The following is a 20,749-nucleotide window of genomic DNA, read 5'->3' on the forward strand; positions in this document are numbered from 1 at the left end:
AATGGGACTTGGAGGGGCCACGGAATGCCATGGCGGTAATCTCCGAGCAGACCACCAACACACGTGCGCCGCGGTTGTTCTCGGCGATGTCTTTAGCCATGCGGAGCACCGTGGCACCGCCAAAGCAGCCTTGCTGGTACATCATGAGGCGTTTGACCGTCGGCGAGAGGCCAAGCAGCCTCGTCAACTGGTAGTCGGCGCCTGGCATGTCCACGCCGGAGGTGGTGCAGAAGACGACGTGGGTGATCTTCGACAGTGGCTGGCCCCACTCCTTGATGGCCCTCTCTGCCGCCTCTTTCCCAAGTTTGGGCACCTCCACGACGACAATGTCGTGGCGCGTGTCCAGCGACGGCTCCATGTGGGAGCAGATGCTAGGGTTCTTTTTCAGGATCTCTTCGGTGAGGTGCATGTGCCTCTTCCTGATCGTGGACTTCTCGCACATCCTCTCGAACTTCTCCTTGAGGTCTGGGAGGTGCTCGCTCTTGGTGACTCTGAAATAGTAGTCCGGGTAGGTGGCCTGGTACACGCAGTTGGCCGGGACGGCCGTGCCGATTGCCAGCACGGTCGCCAGACCCACCGCCTGCTGTGCCCTTCTCACTTCCTCCAACTTCACCGCCGCCATTGATCAGCACCAAGGAGTACTAGCTAAGTAGCAAGGGCTTGCTAGCAAGGGTCGTTTGTCAGGTGCACTTAACGTAAGATTGTATTTCTCAACTCTGGTGATAGAACTCACTGGGAGTGCTGCCACTTTATAGAACATTATTTGCTAACGGATTCATTTTTTCTCTACCGGAGTTGAATACACCGACGACTGGGCTTGTTTGTTTTCTTAATTCAAATGGGACGCCTGCAGCTTAGAGAAACTCTACCATAATGGCCGTCTTAAGGAGCATGGCGTACAAAAGTATCAGCTTAATTTAGCAGTCGCGGCAATGTTTCCAATTTTAAAAGCAAGAAACATAAAACAACTCTGCCAGTGAGTTTGCCGTGTTCCGCCCGCGGCAAACAGGACACGGCTGGACCGGGTCGGCAATCGTTAAGATTGCTGAGTTCTTAATATCAGGAACTCGACAAAACAAAAAAGCAACTACTGCCGAGTACGTAAAAAGGAGAACTAAGGAAATGCCACATGGCATGCAAGTTTGCCGAGTTCCATCTAAGCAGACATACTACGTGCGTGAGGCCCACACGCAGCATGCCTTGTTTTGCCTAGTTCCATCTTACAAAGAGCCGGCAGATCCTGCGCGAGTTCCTGGCACGCGGTTTGCGAAGTACCTTTGCTTTGTTGTCGGTTGCCTATTAGGGCATCTCCAACAGTTATAAGATGGGTATTGGTAAATTTGCCACCTAGGACCTAGTGATGATGTGGCATGTATTAAATGTGGAGAGAGAGCAAAGTTATATGTAGATTAACCAACAACCTTTGCACAAGCTCCAAGATGAAATAGAGAGCAACCACATTTATTTTCTTACCATCTATTGGATAGCTTACATACAACCCATTGAAGTAGTTGTATGATAGCTTGTTGGTTGATGACACGGACATTTACCAACAAGACTAACATACAACCTGTTGGAGATGCCCTTAGGAGGTCATTGGGGACGCCGGTTCTCGATTTGTGTTCGAGTACTGGTGCTCAGTCCATGCGGTTTGTTGTTACCTATGTCCGTGTGCACCCATCTAATGCTAGCCCAATAAAGATTGGTGCGAGGGATTGAAACATGAGCATGGTCATTGGCGTAACGCTTTAGAAATAATTCTAAAAAAAGTTTAATTGATTGGTTAATCGAAAGCCAAAAAATATGCTGTAAAATCCCATGTTCATCAGAAAATACTAGACATCAATATAAAGGATCTTTTACAATTATGAAACCATGACCGCTTCATCCGCGTAACATAGTATGGTGGACCAGAGATGACATATAAATACATAATAGGCCATCATCGTTAACTTGATGTTAGCCTAGGCCAGCCTAAATGTCCTATTTGGTTTACGAGAAACCCTACCCAAACTCTTCTGCTAAGGGAAAAAAGGAACAACAAAAAAGCTACCACTAGTGCAGAACCGGACTATAGCACCGGTTTGTAAGGCCCTTTAGTGCCGGTTCTGTAACCGGCAGTAAAGGGTGGGGACTAAAGGTCCCTCCTTTTAGTACCGGTTCAGCACGAACCGCCACTAAAGGGCCACCACGTGGCACGTGCCCGCGCCGGGGGCGGGGAGACCTTTAGTACGGGTTTGTAAGACCAACCGGTACTAAAAGGTTTGAGGGTTTTTGTTTCATTATTTATTTTTCCTTTAATTTTGTGTTTTCCATTTAATTTAGAGATTGTTTTTACATTATAATGAGTTATTAAATCATTAGATGAAAGAACCGCGGATTAGTTTTAAGTGGATGCATGGATCCTAAGTTATCAAGTAATATGGAATCCATATTACTTGATCACTTAGCTAGGATCCAGCCAGTTGAAACTAATATCCGCTGTTCTTTCATAAATGATATATATAACTCCTCCTCATCATCATCATATTAATATAAAAACTCTTGCATCATATCATCACCAACTAGGTAATCATCATCATAGTCATTACCACTATTATTTTAATCATGCATCATAGTCATTACCTTAAAATGAACTAGATGCTGTCAAGGTCTTGAGCATGAACTGGATTTTCAAATTCAGGAAAATAATTTCTCTTGACAGCATCAAGATCCTCAAGCCATGAAACATAATGACTTGAGAAAATTCCTTATTTGACACTACCTTAAATGTGGTTCCTTATTTCACCCTGAAGAAACTTTTCTTCCATATTTGACACGTAGTCTAAATTTCTTTCCTTACATGACATCGCCGTTAGTTTTGTTACACTGTTCCGTAAAAAAATTAGATGGACCAAAATACCCCTGTGCTAGTCGTTAGTCCACATCCAACAAAAGAAAATATCCCGATCCGGATCTAGCCGCTCCTCTCGTCTCTGTTGTTTGACTGTTTTTGTGCTTGTCGCTTTGAAAAAGCTAAGTCCAGTTGTATTTTTTTAGTGTAAGTTACACGTTCGTTTAGGGTTATACCTGCATGCATGCACACATTTGATTGCCCGGTTACTTCATGTACCATGCATGCATGCAAGCTCGCACACAGCGTATACTGGCCGATTACATGTATACGTGCACCAGTCTATGTATTTGACCATGTAGCTAGCTAACCTTGCACATGTAGAAGTCCGTCTCATCGACTCATACATATATATAAACGTCCGCGCGTCAGTTCCGAATACCCGTATACCAGCGCCCTAGCCAGCGCGTATTATACTTCTTCGAATGCCCGTATACTTGACTAATGCATGCATGCACCATTATAGTCTGGGCTGGCCGTGGCGTGTTGAATATGGTTGAGTTCTACTATGTACATGCACGTATACAAATACCCGCAACTGATCCAGCTAGCAAACTTGGGAGTTATACGTATGAAGTTTGCGAGCAATCATGTCGACCAGATGGCCCGCCGGCAGTTGTGTAGTTGGGCTCGCGCTCTGCCTATCTCCCTTCCGTATAATTACAGAGGCACAACTGCACAAGGCCATTCACAGGACTCATGCATGGCCAGAGAGGGGAACCATAGTTCACAACATACATCCATTCGTCAAAGCCCACACCCATCCATCATTCGCATCTCGCGGAGGCGTTCGGCGGCGTCGGAGTCCTCGGAACACAGTACATCCAACCACCATCCGCTCAAATTATGGGGTCTCAATTGGTGATTTAACATGACCAAATATGTAACATAACTGTAGATATTGTCATGTACAAATATTTTGTCACCCTATGCGCCAGGGGTAAAAAGGTCTTTTCACGTTTGTCTTTAACACCGTTAGTGAACAAAATGCACTAGAGTGTCATATTGGGAAAGAAATTTAGAGCAGATGTCAAACAGGGAAGAAAATTTTCTTCAGGGTCAAATAGGGAACCACATTTTAAGGTAGTGTTAAATAAGGAATTCTCTCTAATGACTTATCTCCTCGCAGTTTAGTTCAGCCACGGGACAGTGGACGGTCCTGTCTACCAAGCGCCGGACATGTTTGCTTGAATGGAAATAACCTGTCAATAGAAATGAGTTGTCAACTATTTTTGAATAAACAATATCGAAGACATAAATATGGTTGAGAAACTCACATAATGGTAGAACTGGAGGCAACTGCACATCGACCCAAATGTCTCTATTACCTTAAATATCATCTTCCAGACAAATATCAAAGGTGATAACCATATCAGGCTCAAATGCATAAGCCTTGCATAGTGCTTGCCAAGTTTTGCATCCAAAATAGGTGTAGGTGTCTACATTGTATAATTTGAGTCGAAAGTATAACCATGCTCGGTCTTCAAGTAAACTCTCTTTACCTCCATAGTTTTCTTATGACTGAAACCTATCTTATCCAAGACAAAAATTCTTGCATGGTAGGGGATATCCTAGTAGAATATAGTAAAATTTAAAATTATAAGTTGAAGCAAATGAAGCATATATAAGTCATGATTAATTACGAAAAAGACTTGTCATATTGTGACTTACTGTATCCACTTCGAATGTCTCATCCAGCTTGATACTGAAGCGCCTATCATCAACTAGGAAATTTCTGTCGCACAGGCCGCGCTCGTCTTCGCATTATTCGCACATACCGAATTCGTTTTCGTCGTCAGACGACATTTCCTATGTTCATAGTTGCAACATTAATTCATAAAACACTTACTAGCTAGTTCTATTAATTCAACTAATTCAACTATATAGTTCTATTAATTTAACTAAGCACTTACTAAAAATAAACTACTTCTATTAATTTTCTTACTAAAAATAAAGTAGCTAGTTCAATATACCTAAATTTAATATATCTAATTCATCTTACACTAATATATCTAATTCATCTATAAAGTATATATAAAAAACTAACTCATCATCTAACATTAATATCTATATATCTAATTCATCTAACATTTGACATTAATATCTAACATTTCTATCTAATTCATATCTAACATTTGACATTAATATCTAACATTTCTATATATATATAATCATCTAACAATTGACATTAATCTAACCATGTATCTAACATTTGTGTGTACTATACATGTAGGTGTGTGATACGTCCATTTTGCATCATGCTTTTATATCGATATTTATTGCATTATGAGTTGTTATTACACGTTATGCCACAATATTTATGCTTATTCTCTCCTATTTTACAAGGTTTACATGAAGAGGGAGAATGCTGGCAGCTGGAATTCTGGGCTGGAAAAGGAGCAAATATTAGAGACCTATTCTGCACAACTCCAAAAGTCCTGAAACTTCACAGAAGTCATTTTTGGAATTTATAGAAAATACTGAGCAAAGAAAATACCAGAGGGGGCCCACACCCTGGCCACAAGGGTGGAAGGCACGCCCTACCCCCCTGGGCGCCCCCTGCCTCGTGGGCCCCCTGGCAGGCTTCCGGTGCCCATCTTTGGCTATATGGTGTCTTCTACCCTGGAAAAAAATCATAAGCAAGCTTTCGGGAAGAAACTCCGCCGCCACGAGGCGGAACCTTGGCGGAACCAATCTAGGGCTCCGGCAGAGCTGTTCTGCCGGGGAAACTTCTCTCCCGGAGGGGGAAATCATCGCCATCGTCGTCACCAACGATCCTCTCATCGAGAGGGGGTCAATATCCATCAACATCTTCACCAGCACCATCTCCTCTAAAACCCTAGTCAATCTCTTGTATCCAATCTTTGTCCCAAAGCCTCAGATTGGTACCTATGGGTTGCTACTAGTGTTGATTACTCCTTGTAGTTGATGCTAGTTGGTTTATTTGGTGGAAGATCATATGTTCAGATCTATTATGCATATTAATACCCCTCTGATTATGAACATGAATATGATTTGTGAGTAGTTACGTTTGATCCTGAGGACATGGGAGAAGTCTTGCTATTAGTAGTCATGTGAATTTTGTATTCATTCGATATTTTGATGAGATGTATGTTGTCTTTCCTCTAGTGGTGTTATATGAACATCGACTACATGACACTTCACCATTGTTTGGGCCTAGAGGAAGGCATTGAGAAGTAATAAGTAGATGATGGGTAGCTAGAGTGATAGAAGCTTAAACCCTAGTTTATGCGTTGCGTCGTAAGGGCTAATTTGGATCCATATGTTTCATGCTATGGTTAGGTTTACCTTAATACTTCTTTGGTAGTTGCGGATGCTTGCAATAGGGGTTAATCATAAGTGGGATGCTTGTCCAAGAAAGGACAGCACCCAAGCACCGGTCCACCCACATACCAAATTATCAAAGTAACGAACGTGAATCATATGAGCGTGATGAAAACTAGCTCCACGATAATTCCCATGTGTCCTCGGGAGCGCTTTTCTCTATATAAGAGTTTGTCCAGGCTTGTCCTTTGCTACAAAAAGGATTGGGCCATCTTGCTGCACCCTATTTACTTTCATTACTTGTTACTTGTCGCCAATTACCTTATCACAAAACTATCTATTACCGATAATTGCAGTGCTTGCAGAGAATACCTTGCTGAAAACCGCTTACCATTTCCTTCTGCTCTTTGTTGGGTTCGACACTCTTACTTATCGAAGGGACTATGATAGATCCCCTATACTTCTGGGTCATCAAGACTCTTTTCTGGCGCCGTTGTCGGGGAGTGAAGCGCCTTTGGTAGGTGGAATTTGGTAAGAAAATTTTATAGTGTGCTGAAATTTGCTGTCACTTGTCACTATGGAACACAATCCTTTGAGGGGTTTGTTCGGGGTATCTTCACCCCTTCCGGAACCACAATTAGCTACCCCTTAACCTACTGAACCTAGAGAAACTGCTAGCTAATCCTTTTGCAGGAGATGGAATGTTGCATCCCAATTTACACTTAATCTATGTGGATCAAGTTTGTGGATTATTTAAGCTTGCAGGTATGCCCGATGATGTTATCAAGAAGAAGGTCTTCCCTTTATCTTTGAAGGGAGAGGCATTGACATGGTATAGGCTATGTGATGATATGGGATCATGGGACTACAAGCGATTGAAATTGGAATTTCATCAGAAGTTTTATCCTATGCATCTTGTTCATCGTGATTGTAATTATATATATAATTTTTGGCCTCGCGAAGGAGAAAGAATCGCTAAAGCTTGGGGGAGGCTTAAGTTAATGTTATATTCATGCCCCAATCATGAGTTCTCGAGAGAAATGATTATTCAAAAAATTTATGCTCGGCTTTCTGACAACAATCGCTCCATGCTTGATATTTCTTGTACTGGCTCTTTTATGATGAAGACTATTGAATTCAAATGGGATTTATTGGAAAGAATTAAACGCAACTCTGAAGGTTGGGACCTCGACGAAGGTAAGTAGTCGGGTATAACACCTAAGTTTGATTATGTTAAATCTTTTATGGATACCGATGTTTTCCGTAAGTTTAGCACTAAATATGGACTTGACTCTGAGATAGTAGCTTATTTCTGTGAATCATTTGCTACTCATGTTGATCTCCCTAAGGAGAAGTGGTTTAAATATAATCCTCCCATAGTTGCACCTATTAAAGTAGAAGAAAAGACTATAACTTATAATGATCCTATTGTTACTACTGTTTACGTTGAGAAACCACCTTTCCCTGTTAGAATAAAGGATCATGCTAAAGCTTCAACTGTAGTCAACAAAAGTAATATTAGGACACACAAACCCACTGAGCAAGTTAAAGTTGAACCTAAAATTTCTATGGTTAAAGATCTATTGGCTGATAATATCGATGGGCATGTTATTTACTTCTGTGATGAGACTGCTAGAATTGCTAAACCTGGTGCTAAAGATAAACATAGACCTGTGGTAAGCATGCCTGTTATTTCTGTTAAAATAGGAGATCATTGTTATCATGGCTTGTGTGATATGGGTGCTAGTGCTAGTGCAATACCTCACTCTTTATACGAAGAAATTATGCATGATATGGCACCTGCTGAGATAGAAGATATCGATGTTACCATTAAGCTTGCCAATAGAGATACTATTTCACCGATTGGGATTGTTAGAGATGTTGAAGTCTTGTGTGGGAAGGTTAAATGTCCTGCTGATTTTCTTGTTCTTGGTTTCCCACAAGATAGCTTTTGTCCCATTATATTTGGTAGACCCTTCTTGAACACTGTTAATGCTAGGATAGACTGCGAAAAGGATGTTGTTACCGTTGGTTTGGGTGATATGTCTCATGAGTTTAATTTTGCTAAATTTAGTAGACAACACCGTGATGAGGAATTGCCTAGTAAAGATGAAATTATTGGTCTTGCTTCTATTGCCGTGCCTCCTAATGATCCCTTAGAACAATATTTGCTTGACCATGAAAATGATATGTTTATGAATGAAAGAAGGGAAATAGATGAAGTATTCTTTAAACAGGGACCTATTTTGAAACACAACTTGCCTGTTGAAATTCTAGGGGATCCTCCTCCACCCAAGGGTGATCCCGTGTTTGAGCTTAAACCATTACCTGATACTCTTAAATATGCTTATCTTGATGAAAAGAAGATATATCCTGTGATTATTAGTGCTAACCTTTCCGAGAAGGAGGAAGAGAAATTATTGAAAACTCTGAAGAAGCACCGTGCTGCTATTGGATATACTCTTGATGATCTTAAGGGCATTAGTCCCACTCTATGTCAACACAAAATAAATTTGGAGAAAGATGCCAAACCAGTTATTGATCACCAACGACGGCTAAATCCTAAGATGAAAGAAGTGGTAAGAAAGGAAATATTAAAGCTCCTTGAGGCAGGTATAATTTATCCCGTTGCTGATAGTCAGTGGGTAAGTCCTGTCCATTGAGTCCCTGAGAAGGGAGGTATTACTGTCGTTCCTAATGATAAAGATGAATTGATCCCGCAAAGAATTATTACAGGTTATAGGATGGTAATTGATTTCCGCAAACTAAATAAAGCTACTAAAAAAGATCATTACCCTTTGCCTTCTATTGATCAAATGCTAGAAAGATTATCCAAACATACACATTTTTGCTTTCTAGATGGTTACTCCGGTTTCTCTCAAATACCTGTGTCAGCTGAGGATTAAGAAAAGACCACTTTTACTTGCCCTTTCGGTACTTTTGCTTATAGACGTATGCCTTTTGGTTTATGTAATGCACCTGCTACCTTTCAAAGATGCATGATGGCTATATTCTCTGACTTTTGTGAAAAGATTTGCGAGGTTTTCATGGATGATTTCTCCGTTTATGGATCCTCTTTTCATGATTGCTTGAGCAACCTTGATCGAGTTTTGCAGAGATGTGAAGAAACTAATCTTGTCTTGAATTGGGAGAAATGCCCCTTTATGGTTAATGAAGGCATTGTCTTGGGGCATAAAATTTTTGAAAGAGGCATTGAAGTTGATAAAGCTAAAGTGGATGCTATTGAAAAGATGCCGTGTCCTAAGGACATCAAAGGTATAAGAAGTTTTCTGGGTCATGCCGGTTTTCATAGGAGGTTCATTAAGGACTTCTCAAAAATTTCTCGGCCTCTGACTAATCAATTACAAAAAGATATTCCTTTTGTCTTTGATGATGATTGTGTAGAGGCATTTGAAATACTTAAGAAAACTTTCATTTCTGCACCTATTGTTCAGCCACCTGATAGCAATCTACCTTTTGAAATTATGTGTGATGCTAGTGATTATGCTGTAGGTGCTGTTCTAGGGAAAAGAGTTGACAAGAAATTAAATTTTATCCAATATGCTAGTAGAACTCTAGACAATGCCCAGAGAAATTATGCTACTACTTAAAAAGAATTCTTAGCAGTTGTATTTGCTTGTGATAAGTTCAGACCTTATATTGTTGTTTCTAAATTAACTATTCACACTGATCACGCTGCTATTAAATATCTTATGGAAAAGAAAGATGCTAAACCAAGACTTATTAGATGGGTTCTCTTGCTACAAGAATTTGATTTGCATATTATTGATAGAAAGGGAGCTGAGAACCCCGTTGCAGACAACTTGTCTAGGTTAGAGAATGTTCTTGATGACCCACTACCTATTGATGATAGCTTTCCCGATGAACAATTAAATGTCATAAATGCTTCTTGTACTGCTCCATGCTATGCTGATTATGCTAATTACATTGTTGCTAAATTTATACCACCTAGTTTTATATACCAGCAAAAGAAAAAGTTTTTCTATGATTTAAGACATTACTTCTGGGATGACCCACACCTTTATAAAGAAGGAGTAGATGGTGTTATTAGGCGTTGTATACCTGAGCATGAACAGTAATAGATCCTACGCAAGTGTCACTCTGAGGCTTATGGAGGACACCACGCTGAAGATAGAGCTGCACATAAGGTATTGCAATCCGGTTTTTATTGACCTACTCTCTTCAAGGATGCCCCTAAGTTTGTCTTGTCTTGTGATGAATGTCAAAGAATTGGTAATATTAGTAGACGTCAAGAAATGCCTATGAAATATTCACTTGTTATTGAACCATTTGATGTTTGGGGCTTTGATTACATGGGACCGTTTCCTTCCACTAATGGGTATACACATATTTTAGTTGTTGTTGATTATGTTACTAAGTGGGTAGAGGCTATTCCAACTAGTAGTGCTGATCATAACACCTCTATTAAGATGCTTAAAGAAGTTATTTTTCCGAGGTTTGGAGTCCCTAAATATTTAATGACTGATGGTGCCTCACATTTTATTCATGGTGCTTTCGTAAAATGCTTGCTAAGTATGATATTAATCATAGAATTACATCCTCTTATCACGCGCAGTCCAGTGGTCAAGTAGAATTGAGTAATAGAGAGCTCAAATTAATTTTGCAAAAGACTGTTAATAGATCTAGAAAGAATTGGTCCAAGAAACTTGATGATGCATTATGGGCTTATAGAACTGCATATAAAAACCCTATGGGTATGTCTCAGTATAAAATGGTTTATGGAAAAGCATGTCACTTACCTCTCGAACTAGAACATAAGGCATATTGGGCTATTAAAGAGCTCAACTATGATTTCAAACTTGCCGGTGAAAAGAGGCTATTTGACATTAGCTCACTTGATGAATGGAGAACCCAGGCCTATGAGAATGCCAAACTGTTCAAGGAAAAGGTTAAAAGATGGCATGGCAAAAGGATACAAAAGCGTGAGTTTAATGTAGGTGATTATGTGTTGCTATGCAACTCTCGTTTAAGATTTTTTGCAGGAAAACTTCTCTCTAAATGGGAAGGTCCTTACGTTATCGAGGAGGTCTATCATTCCGGTGCCATAAAAATCAACAACTTTGAAGGCACAAATCCGAAGGTGGTGAACGGTCAAAGAATCAAACATTATATCTCAGGTAATCCCATAAATCTTGAAACTAATGTTATTGAAACCGTAACCCCGGAGGAATACATAAGGGACACTTTCCAGAACGTTTCAGACTCCGAAAAGGAATAGGTACGTGGTACAGTAAGTAAATCGACTCCAAAACAGTTCTAATGGCAATTTTTCTCCGTTTTAGAATATTTAAGAAAATAGGAAAATAAGAAGTAGTCCGGGAGGGACACGAGGCTTCCACGAGGGTGGGAGGCGCGCCCTACCCCCTTGGGCACGCCCCCTGCCTCGTGGGCACCTCTGTGCCCTTTGGACTCTGTTTTCTTGCACAATACTTCTTTTGGTAGGTAAAAATTCATTATATAATCTCCCAAAGGTTTTGACCACCGTACCATGCAAATATCCTCTGTTTTTCTTTCGAGCTGTTTTCTGCCAGAGTTCTCAAGGCCAGGCATCAAGTCGTCCTGCTACTCCAACAATGAGGGCAACGATGCCTCGCTAATGAAGATAGAGCTGAAGAGAGAAGAACCCGTGGGGATCAACAAGGATGAAGGAATCAAGAAGGCCAAGGAGGATCAAGAGCCGATAGCAGAAGAAGAAGACATCCTTCCACTCTCTTTACCCCAACCGAGATTGAAGCTTTCAAGATGATTGAATTAGCTCGTATACAAAACAAGTATCTCACATGTGAAAATATTTTGTTGAAGGATCATATCATCGCACTCAAAGGCATTATCCGCAAATTGGAGGATCTCCTACGCTCGATGTGCGACTACCCATCATCATCACCACCTTCATCACCTCCGAAGAAAGAAACATAATCACACCCCTATCGTATGGGCACTCCCCTTGGCAACAGCCAAGCTTGGGGGAGGTTCCCCGGTATCTTATCACCATCACACCCCTATCTTTACCGTTTTTCTTAGTTCGATCCTTTTGGTAATATCTTGATCTAGTAGAATAAAGTTTTAGTATCATCTAGTTTTGAGTTTTGCTTTATGATCCTTCTATGTAATCGAGTCTGTGAGCTATATATAATAAAGATTAGTGTTGAGTCAAGGGCTTGATTATCTTGCTATGATCGTGAGGGAATAAAAGAAAAGAGAAAGAATAAAAAGAAATAAAAGAGATCATATTGATCTTATGGAGAGTAATGACTTCACATATAAAGAGTATGATGATTAAAAGTTGTTGAGAGTTGACAAACATAGTTTTGGTCATCGTTGCAATTAATAGGAAGTAATAAAGAAAGAGAGGTTTTCACATATAAATATACTATCGTGGACATCTTTTATGATTGTGAGCACTCATTAAAGTATGACATGCGAAAGAGTTGACGTTGGACAAGGAAGAAAACGTAATGGGTTATGTTTTCTTATATCCAAAATAAAGCATATTGTCATGGAACATCCAACATGTTGAGCTTGCCTTTCCCCCTCATGCTAGCAAAATTCTTTTCACCAAGTAGAGATACTACTTGTGCTCCTAAATACTCTTAAACCCAGTTTTGCCATGAGAGTCCACCATATCTACCTATGGGTTGAGTAAGATCCTTCAAGTAAGTTGTCATCGGTGCAAGCAATAAAAATTGCTCTCTAAATATGTATGATTTATTAGTGTGGAGAAAATAAGCTTTATACGATCTTGTGATGGGGAAGAAATAAAAGCGACCGACTGCATAATAAAGGTCCATATCACGAGTGGCAATATAAAGTGACGTTCTTTTGCATAAAGATTTCGTGCATCCAACCATGAAAGCACATGACAACCTCTGCTTCCCTCTGCGAAGGGCCTATCTTTTACTTTTGTCTTATTCCTTATGCAAGAGTCATGGTGATCTTCACCTTTCCTTTTTACATTTTATCCTTTGGCAAGCACATTGTGTTGGAAAGATCCTGATATATATATATATATCCAATTGGACGTAAGTTAACATGAATTATTATTGTTGACATTACCCTTGAGGTAAAAGGTTGGGAGGCAACACTATAAGCCCCTATCTTTCTCTGTGTCCGATTAAAACTCCATACCCATAAGTATTGCGTGAGTGTTAGCAATTGTGAAAGACTAAATGATAGTTGAGTATGTGGACTTGCTGAAAAGCTCTTATATTGACTCTTTCCTATGTTATGATAAATTACAATTGCTTCAATGACCAAGATTATAGTTTGTTAGTTCTCAATGAAGTTTCTGATTCATACTTGACGTTGTGACTAGATTATTACTTGAGCATAAGAAATATATATATATATATATATATATATATATATATATATATATATATGTTGCTGTTATAAGAATGATCACGATGCCCTCATGTCCGTATTTTATTTTATCGACACCTCTATCTCTAAACATGTGGACATATTTATCGTTATCGGCTTCCGCTTGAGGACAAGCGGGGTCTAAGCTTGGGGGGGTTGATACGTCCATTTTGCATCATGCTTTTATATCGATATTTATTGCATTATGGGTTGTTATTACACGTTATGCCACAATACTTATGCATATTCTCTCCTATTTTACAAGGTTTACATGAACTGGGAGAAGGCCGGCAGCTGGAATTCTGGGCTGGAAAAGGAGCAAATATTAGAGACCTATTCTGCACAGCTCCAAAAGTCCCGAAACATCACGGAAGTCATTTTTGGAATTTATAAAAAATACTGAGCGAAGAAAATACCAGAGGGGGCCCACACCCTGGCCACGAGGGTGGAAGGCACGCCCCCTGCCTCGTGGGCCCCCTGGCAGGCCTCCGGTGCCCATCTTTGGCTATATGGTGTCTTCTACCCTGGAAAAAAAATCATAAGCAAGCTTTCGGGAAGAAACTCCGCCGCCACGAGGCGGAACCTTGGCGGAACCAATCTAGGGCTCCGGCAGAGCTGTTCTGCCGGGGAAACTTCCCTCCGGGAGGGGGAAATCATCGCCATCGTCATCACCAACGATCCTCTCATCGGGAGGGGGTCATTCTCCATCAACATCTTCACCAGCACCATCTCCTCTAAAACCCTAGTTCATCTCTTGTATCCAATCTTTGTCCCAAAGCCTCAGATTAGTACCTGTGGGTTGCTAGTAGTGTTGATTACTCCTTATAGTTGATGCTAGTTGGTTTATTTGGTGGAAGATCATATGTTCATATCTATTATGCATATTAATACCCCTCTGATTATGAACATGAATATGATTTGTGAGTAATTACGTTTGATCCTGAGGACATGGGAGAAGTCTTGCTATTAGTAGTCATGTGAATTTGGTATTCGTTCGATATTTTGATGAGATGTATGTTGTCTTTCCTCTAGTGGTGTTATGTGAACGTCGACTACATGAAACTTCACCATTGTTTGGGCCTAGAGGAAGGCATTGGGAAGTAATAAGTAGATGATGGGTTGCAAGAGTGCCGGAAGCTTAAACCCTAGTTTATGCGTTGCTTCGTAAGGGGCTGATTTGGATCCATATGTTTCATGCTATGATTAGGTTTACCTTAATACTTCTTTGGTAGTTGCGGATGCTTGCAATAGGGGTTAATCATAAGTGGGATGCTTGTCCAAGAAAGGACAGCACCCAAGCACCAGTCCACCCACATACCAAATTATCAAAGTAACGAACGTGAATCATATGAGCGTGATGAAAACTAGCTCGGCGATAATTCCCATGTGTCCTCGGGAGCGCTTTTCCCTATATAAGAGTTTGTCCAGGCTTGTCCTTTGCTACAAAAAGGTTTGGGCCATCTTGCTGCATCCTATTTACTTTCATTACTTGTTACTTGTCGCCAATTACCTTATCACAAAACTATCTGTTACTGATAATTTCAGTGCTTGCAGAGAATACCTTGCTGAAAACCGCTTATCATTTCCTTCTGCTCCTCGTTGGGTTCGACACTCTTACTTATCGAAAGGACTACGATAGATCCCCTATACTTGTGGGTCATCAGTGTGTGTGTATACTGTGGGTGTGAGGGCTGGGGCGGTCGATCGATCTTACACAGCGGGACGACGGCCGGCGATGCGAGGCGACGAGGGGCGGCGACGGGGATGGGCCAGAGTGGCTGGCCGGGGACGACGTACGTATGGGGACGGGCAGGGCGGCGCACGCGCGCGGGGATGGACGACGGGGACGGGCGCTCGCGGCGAAGAGTGCGGGGACGGGCGCACGCGTAGGGGGTGGCGACGGGGACGGGGACGGGCGGGGCGGCGCGCGCGCGACAATCGACGACGGGGACGGGCGCGCGCGGCGATGAGGGCGGGGACGTGCGCGCGCAACGGGGGCGGCGACGGGGACGGGCTAGGCGGCGACGAGGAAGAAGCAGATTAAAGAAGAAACTAACTGAAATTTTCGTAAGTGCTATATATATAGGAGGGGCCTTTAGTATACCGGTTGGAGCCTCCAACCTGTACAAAAGGTCAAATTTGGCCAGGCCAAACGGCGGGAATGGCCCCCCTTTAATACCGGGTGGTGGCCCCAACCAGCACTAAAGAACCCCCCCCCCTTTAGTACCGGTTAGAGCCACGAACCGGTACTAAAGGGGGTGCGCTCCTATCCCGCGGTGCACAAAGTTTAGTCCCACCTCGCCGAGCGAACGGCACCCGCACTGGTTTATAAACCCAGCCGCGGCTGCTACTTCAAGCTCCTCTCTAAATTAGGCTTCTGGACCTAAATTTGCCGCGCTGCCCTGTGAGTCTGCTTGGCCTTATGGGCCTACATCCACGCCCAAGGCCAAGCAGGGCCACTGGGCAGCGCACATAAATGTTTTTTATATAGCTTTTTCTTTTCTGCTTTATTTATGTCTGAGTTGTTTCTTGCTGTATTTAGAGTTTCTTTGTGAATATTTTTGCTTTCGGTACAAAAACTTACAAACTTTCTATTAGTGCCAGTAGTTTTCAAATTTGAATAGTCTAAATTTGAATTATTAGAAATTTGTATGAATGACTAGTTTGTGAATAATTTAACTTTAAAAATAGATTTTTCAGTGATTCTTTTTTTCTTATGTTTAATATTATTCTGCTTTATCATGATATTCAAATTGGTAATACGTCTGGAGTTGTAATAAGTTTAAAAAATGATGTACCGTTGTAACAGATGAGTTTTCGTCCGAAACCGTGATACTTCGAAAGAGATTGTCCAGTTTGTACACGAAGTGTATCCAGTTTTTGCCTTAACCCTCTCTACTTTTTCGCACATGCTATGTGGGTCAAATGATGATAGCATGCCAAGTTTCAACCTTTTCAGAGTTCATTTGTAGTGCTTTTCAATTTCAGGGTCATTTAGCTCAAAAAAAATCTGTAAATGCATGAAAAATAGCGAATGATGTCAGAAAGGGTTGAAAGTTCATGACGTGGCTTTGAATGGTGCATACTGAACGCAAAAAAAAGTATGGAGTTGTAATAAGTTAAAAAAATGAAGTGCCTTTGTAATAGATGAGTTTTCGTGTGAAACCCTGATACTTCGAAAGAGATTGTCCAGTTTGTACACGAAGTGCATCCAGTTTTTGCCTTAACCCTCTCTACTTTTTTGCACATGCTATGTCGGTGAAATGATGATACCATGCCAAGTTTTAACCTTTTCAGAGTTCATTTGTTGTGCTTTTCAATCTCAGGGTCATGTAGCTCAAAACAAATCTGTAAATGCATGAAAAATAGCAAATGATGTCAGAAAGGGTTGAAAGTTAGTGACGTGGCTTTGAATAGTGCATACTGAACGCAAAAAAAATCTGGAGTTGTAAGAAGTTTAATAAAAACTGAAGTGCCTTTTTAACACATGAGTTTTCATCCGAAATCCTGATACTTCGAAAGGGTTTGTCCAGTTTGTACACGAAGTGCATCCATTTTTGGCTTAACCCTCTCTACTTTTTAGCACATACTATGTGGGTGAAATTATGATACCATGCCAAGTTTCAACATTTTTAGAGTTCATTTGTAGTGCTTTTAAATTTCAGTGTCATTTAGCTCAAAACAAATCTGTAAATGCATGAAAAATGGCAATTGATGTGAGAAAGGGTTGAAAGTTGATGACGTGGCTTTGAATGGTGCATACTGAAGGCAAAAAAGTCTAGAGTTGTAATAAGTTTTAAAAATGAAGTGCCTTTGTAACAAATGAGTTTTCGTCCGAAATCCTGATACTTCGAAAAAGATTGTCAACTTTGTACACGAAGTGCATCCAGTTTTTGCGTTAACCCTCTGTAATTTTTCACACATGCTATGTGGGTGAAATGATGATACCATGCCAAGTTTCAACATTTTGAGAGTTCATTTGTAGTGTTTTTCAATTTCAGGGTCATTTAGCTCAAAACCAATCCGTAAATGCATGAAAAATAGCAAATGATGTCAGAAAGGGTTGAAAGTTGATGACGTGGCTTTGAATGGTGCATACTGAACGCAAAAAAGTCTAGAGTTGTAATAAGTTTAAAAAAATGAAGTGCCTTTGTAACAAATGAGTTTTCGTCTGAAACCCTGATACTTCGAAAGAGATTGTCCAGTTTGTACATGAAGTGCATCCAGTTTTTGCCTTAACCTCTCTACTTTTTCACACATGCTATGTGGGTGAAATGATGATACCATGCCAAGTTTCAACCTTTTCAGAGTTCATTTGTAGTGTTTTTCAATTTCAGGGTCATTTAGCTCAAAACAAATATGTAAATGCATTAAAATAGCAAATGATATCAGAAAGGGTTGAAAGTTGATGACGTGGCTTTGAATGGTACATACTGGATGCAAAAAAAAGTCTGGAGTTGTAATAAGTTTAAAAAAATGAAGTGCTTTTGTAACAGATGAGTTTTCGTCCGAAACCCTGATACTTCTAAATAGATTGTCGAGTTTGTATACGAAATGCATCCAGTTTTTGCCTTAACCGTCTCTACTTTTTCGCACATGCTATGTGGGTGTAATGATGATACCATGCCAAGTCTCAACCTTTTAGAGTTCATTTGTAGTACTTTTCAATTTCAGGGTCATTTAGCTCAAAACAAATCTGTAGGTGCATGAAAAATAGAAAATGATGTCAGAAAGGGTTGAAAGTTGATGGCGTGGCTTTGAATGATGCATACTAAACGCAAAACAAAAATCTGAAGTTGTAATAAGTTAAAATAATGAAGTGCCGGTGTAACAAATGAGTTTTCGTCCGTGTAAACATGTAAAAATAGACATCAAAATTACATTGATCATCAATGATCTTTTTGTGTAGAATCTGAATTGTCAATAGGAATCTTTCTCGGTTTAAGAACCAGTGAAGATTCTATTGTGGCCACAGATCCTACACATAGAGTTCAATGAAGACCAAGTGGTTGTGATAGTTTCAGAAGTAACATATTTAAGGTGGTAAAAACCCTGTTAGCGGAGCGAGGTGGGACTAAAAAACCGCTGCAACTGAACCGGTACTAAAGGGCTGGTGGGGCCCCAGCCTGCCAACGGCGTGCCACAGCCTCTTTAGTACCGGTTCGTCGCATGAACTGGTACTAAAGGTTCGTCACGAACCAGTACTAATGAGCGACGCCCGCCTAGCCGTTTGAACCGGCACTAATGTTCACATTAGTGTCGGTTCAGCTATAAACCTGGATTAATATGCTTCGTATTAGGCCCTTTTTCTACTAGTGTACGATAGCAAGTTGCGCTATGGCCGCCGGCATTCCATGACGCAAGTACTTGGCTGGCCGGCTGCAACATCCTTCAAGTGCCGATCAAAATTTGAACGATAAAGAGGAAATAAACAGTAGTGGCACCAGTAGCCCGCCGGCCGGCCTGCCGAAACGTCCTTCGTCCTTGGTATATATGAGTGTCTTATACCAGTTGGCGTTTTCATCAATCATGGCAGCTTTGACCTGGGGAGGCTGGTACTTAGTTGACCCATTATCTCAAACTATCCAAGCCTAGATGGGAGTTCCCTTGGATGCACGTCCTTCATTTCTGTTTTTAAATTCTTTTTTGCGGCCTTCCGTTAATTATAGGATACATGGAAGCTGATGTGCGTTAGCGATAAAGCAACAGCGATAACGACGCATAGTATAAACATGCTACTTGAGGAAGCAGGGTACATCTGATGAGCCAGCATACCCCTCAGATATGTGTCTTTCCACATCCCATCAGATGAGGTAAAATTAATGCCACCTTCCTCCTACAGCTAAATAGTTTCTAGACTATGCTTATGGGACAACCAGTGTAAGATGTGACCTAATGCATCATTAAAGTTTCATTTTATGTTTCAAAGATTTGCACAATACATGCATTACTAATTTCTTCCAAAACAATATATGTATCTATCTATCTATCTATTATTATTATGATAAGACAAAAGAACACCAACACTGGGGATTTGTTAAACTTCAGTTATGGAAATTTAACGGTGGAGATTTATCATCTTATATAGGTAGGCTACCGTAGATGAAGAAAAATATGTGATACAAACAGGCTACGTGCAGTTAGGATCCCTATTCAGGTTGTATTTATTTGCCAGAAAGTTTCCTGTACACATGCACATCCTTCGTGTGAGTCCTGCACTCCTTTATGGATTTGTCTTACAAGATATTGTCTGTAGGCTATGTAAAAAATCATATATATCAACTAAACTGAGGGCGGATTTATATATAACTGAGGGCAGATTTTCCATGCATATCAACTAAACTTGCCATGGTAAACAAATATAAATCGCCCACCCGCAAAAAAGATTGCCACAAAAACCTTCTATTTGCCATGCTCAGATCCCAAACGTTTGGGACTTATCGACGTCCTATTTAAAAGGTCATAGCATGCACATTATCCTCTCCCCTAGGTTGCTCGAAAAGCCAGAACAATTGTTCTTTCGATACATTCGTCCTGTGCAGCTCATAGTATCTGCCGGCGAGATGCAACGCCTCCAAACTAGCGGCACCAGCTGGCCCGGGTGGCCTAATCAATGCAATAGTAGTACTACCTCTCTCTCAGTTTACAGGGCGCGCGCGTACGCCTAGGTCGTCAATTTGACCAACCTAATACAAGTCATATATTACAAAAAATATACTAACATAAACTTTGGAGTTTCTACTTTCAAAAGATATATTTTTTGTGTTTTATAGTTTAAATTAAGGACAACGCTAACGCCCACACGTGTGGTGGGAGTCAAACCCGCCCACACGCCCTATAGCACACAGACTACGCCATGTCACCGCATGCATGCAGTGGTGAGGTCACGGTCCTCCGGCGAGGACAACACGGCACGGCGGGGACAGAGGAGGAAGTCAAGATGGCAATGGGGCCCCGAAACCCGCGTCCCCGCGGGTTTTTATCCTATTAGGGGACAGGGATAGGCGCCTTTTTAACCCGGCGGGGCTGCTGTTGGGTAAAGTATAAAACCCGACACGTTTCACAGGTTCAAACCCGTTTCAACAATACCCGAACCCAAAACCCGCCATCCCCGTCAAAATACTACAATAAGCGTATTCGAGGAGTACAATCTTGAGATTGATGATGATC

General features: G+C 41.1%; 1 protein-coding gene across 1 annotated transcript; it reads right to left on the reverse strand.

Annotated features, from left to right (window-relative positions):
- Positions 1 to 4: 4 nt before the first annotated feature.
- On the reverse strand, positions 5 to 837 carry LOC141026860 (chalcone synthase 2-like; the record flags this gene model as incomplete). Its single annotated transcript, XM_073503723.1, has 1 exon — positions 5 to 837. A coding segment is annotated over exon 1 (618 nt), but the record flags the coding sequence as incomplete, so codon positions are not given.
- Positions 838 to 20,749: the final 19,912 nt, after the last annotated feature.

This window comes from Aegilops tauschii, chromosome 1, assembly GCF_002575655.3.
Source record: "Aegilops tauschii subsp. strangulata cultivar AL8/78 chromosome 1, Aet v6.0, whole genome shotgun sequence".
Lineage (NCBI taxonomy): Eukaryota > Viridiplantae > Streptophyta > Magnoliopsida > Poales > Poaceae > Aegilops > Aegilops tauschii.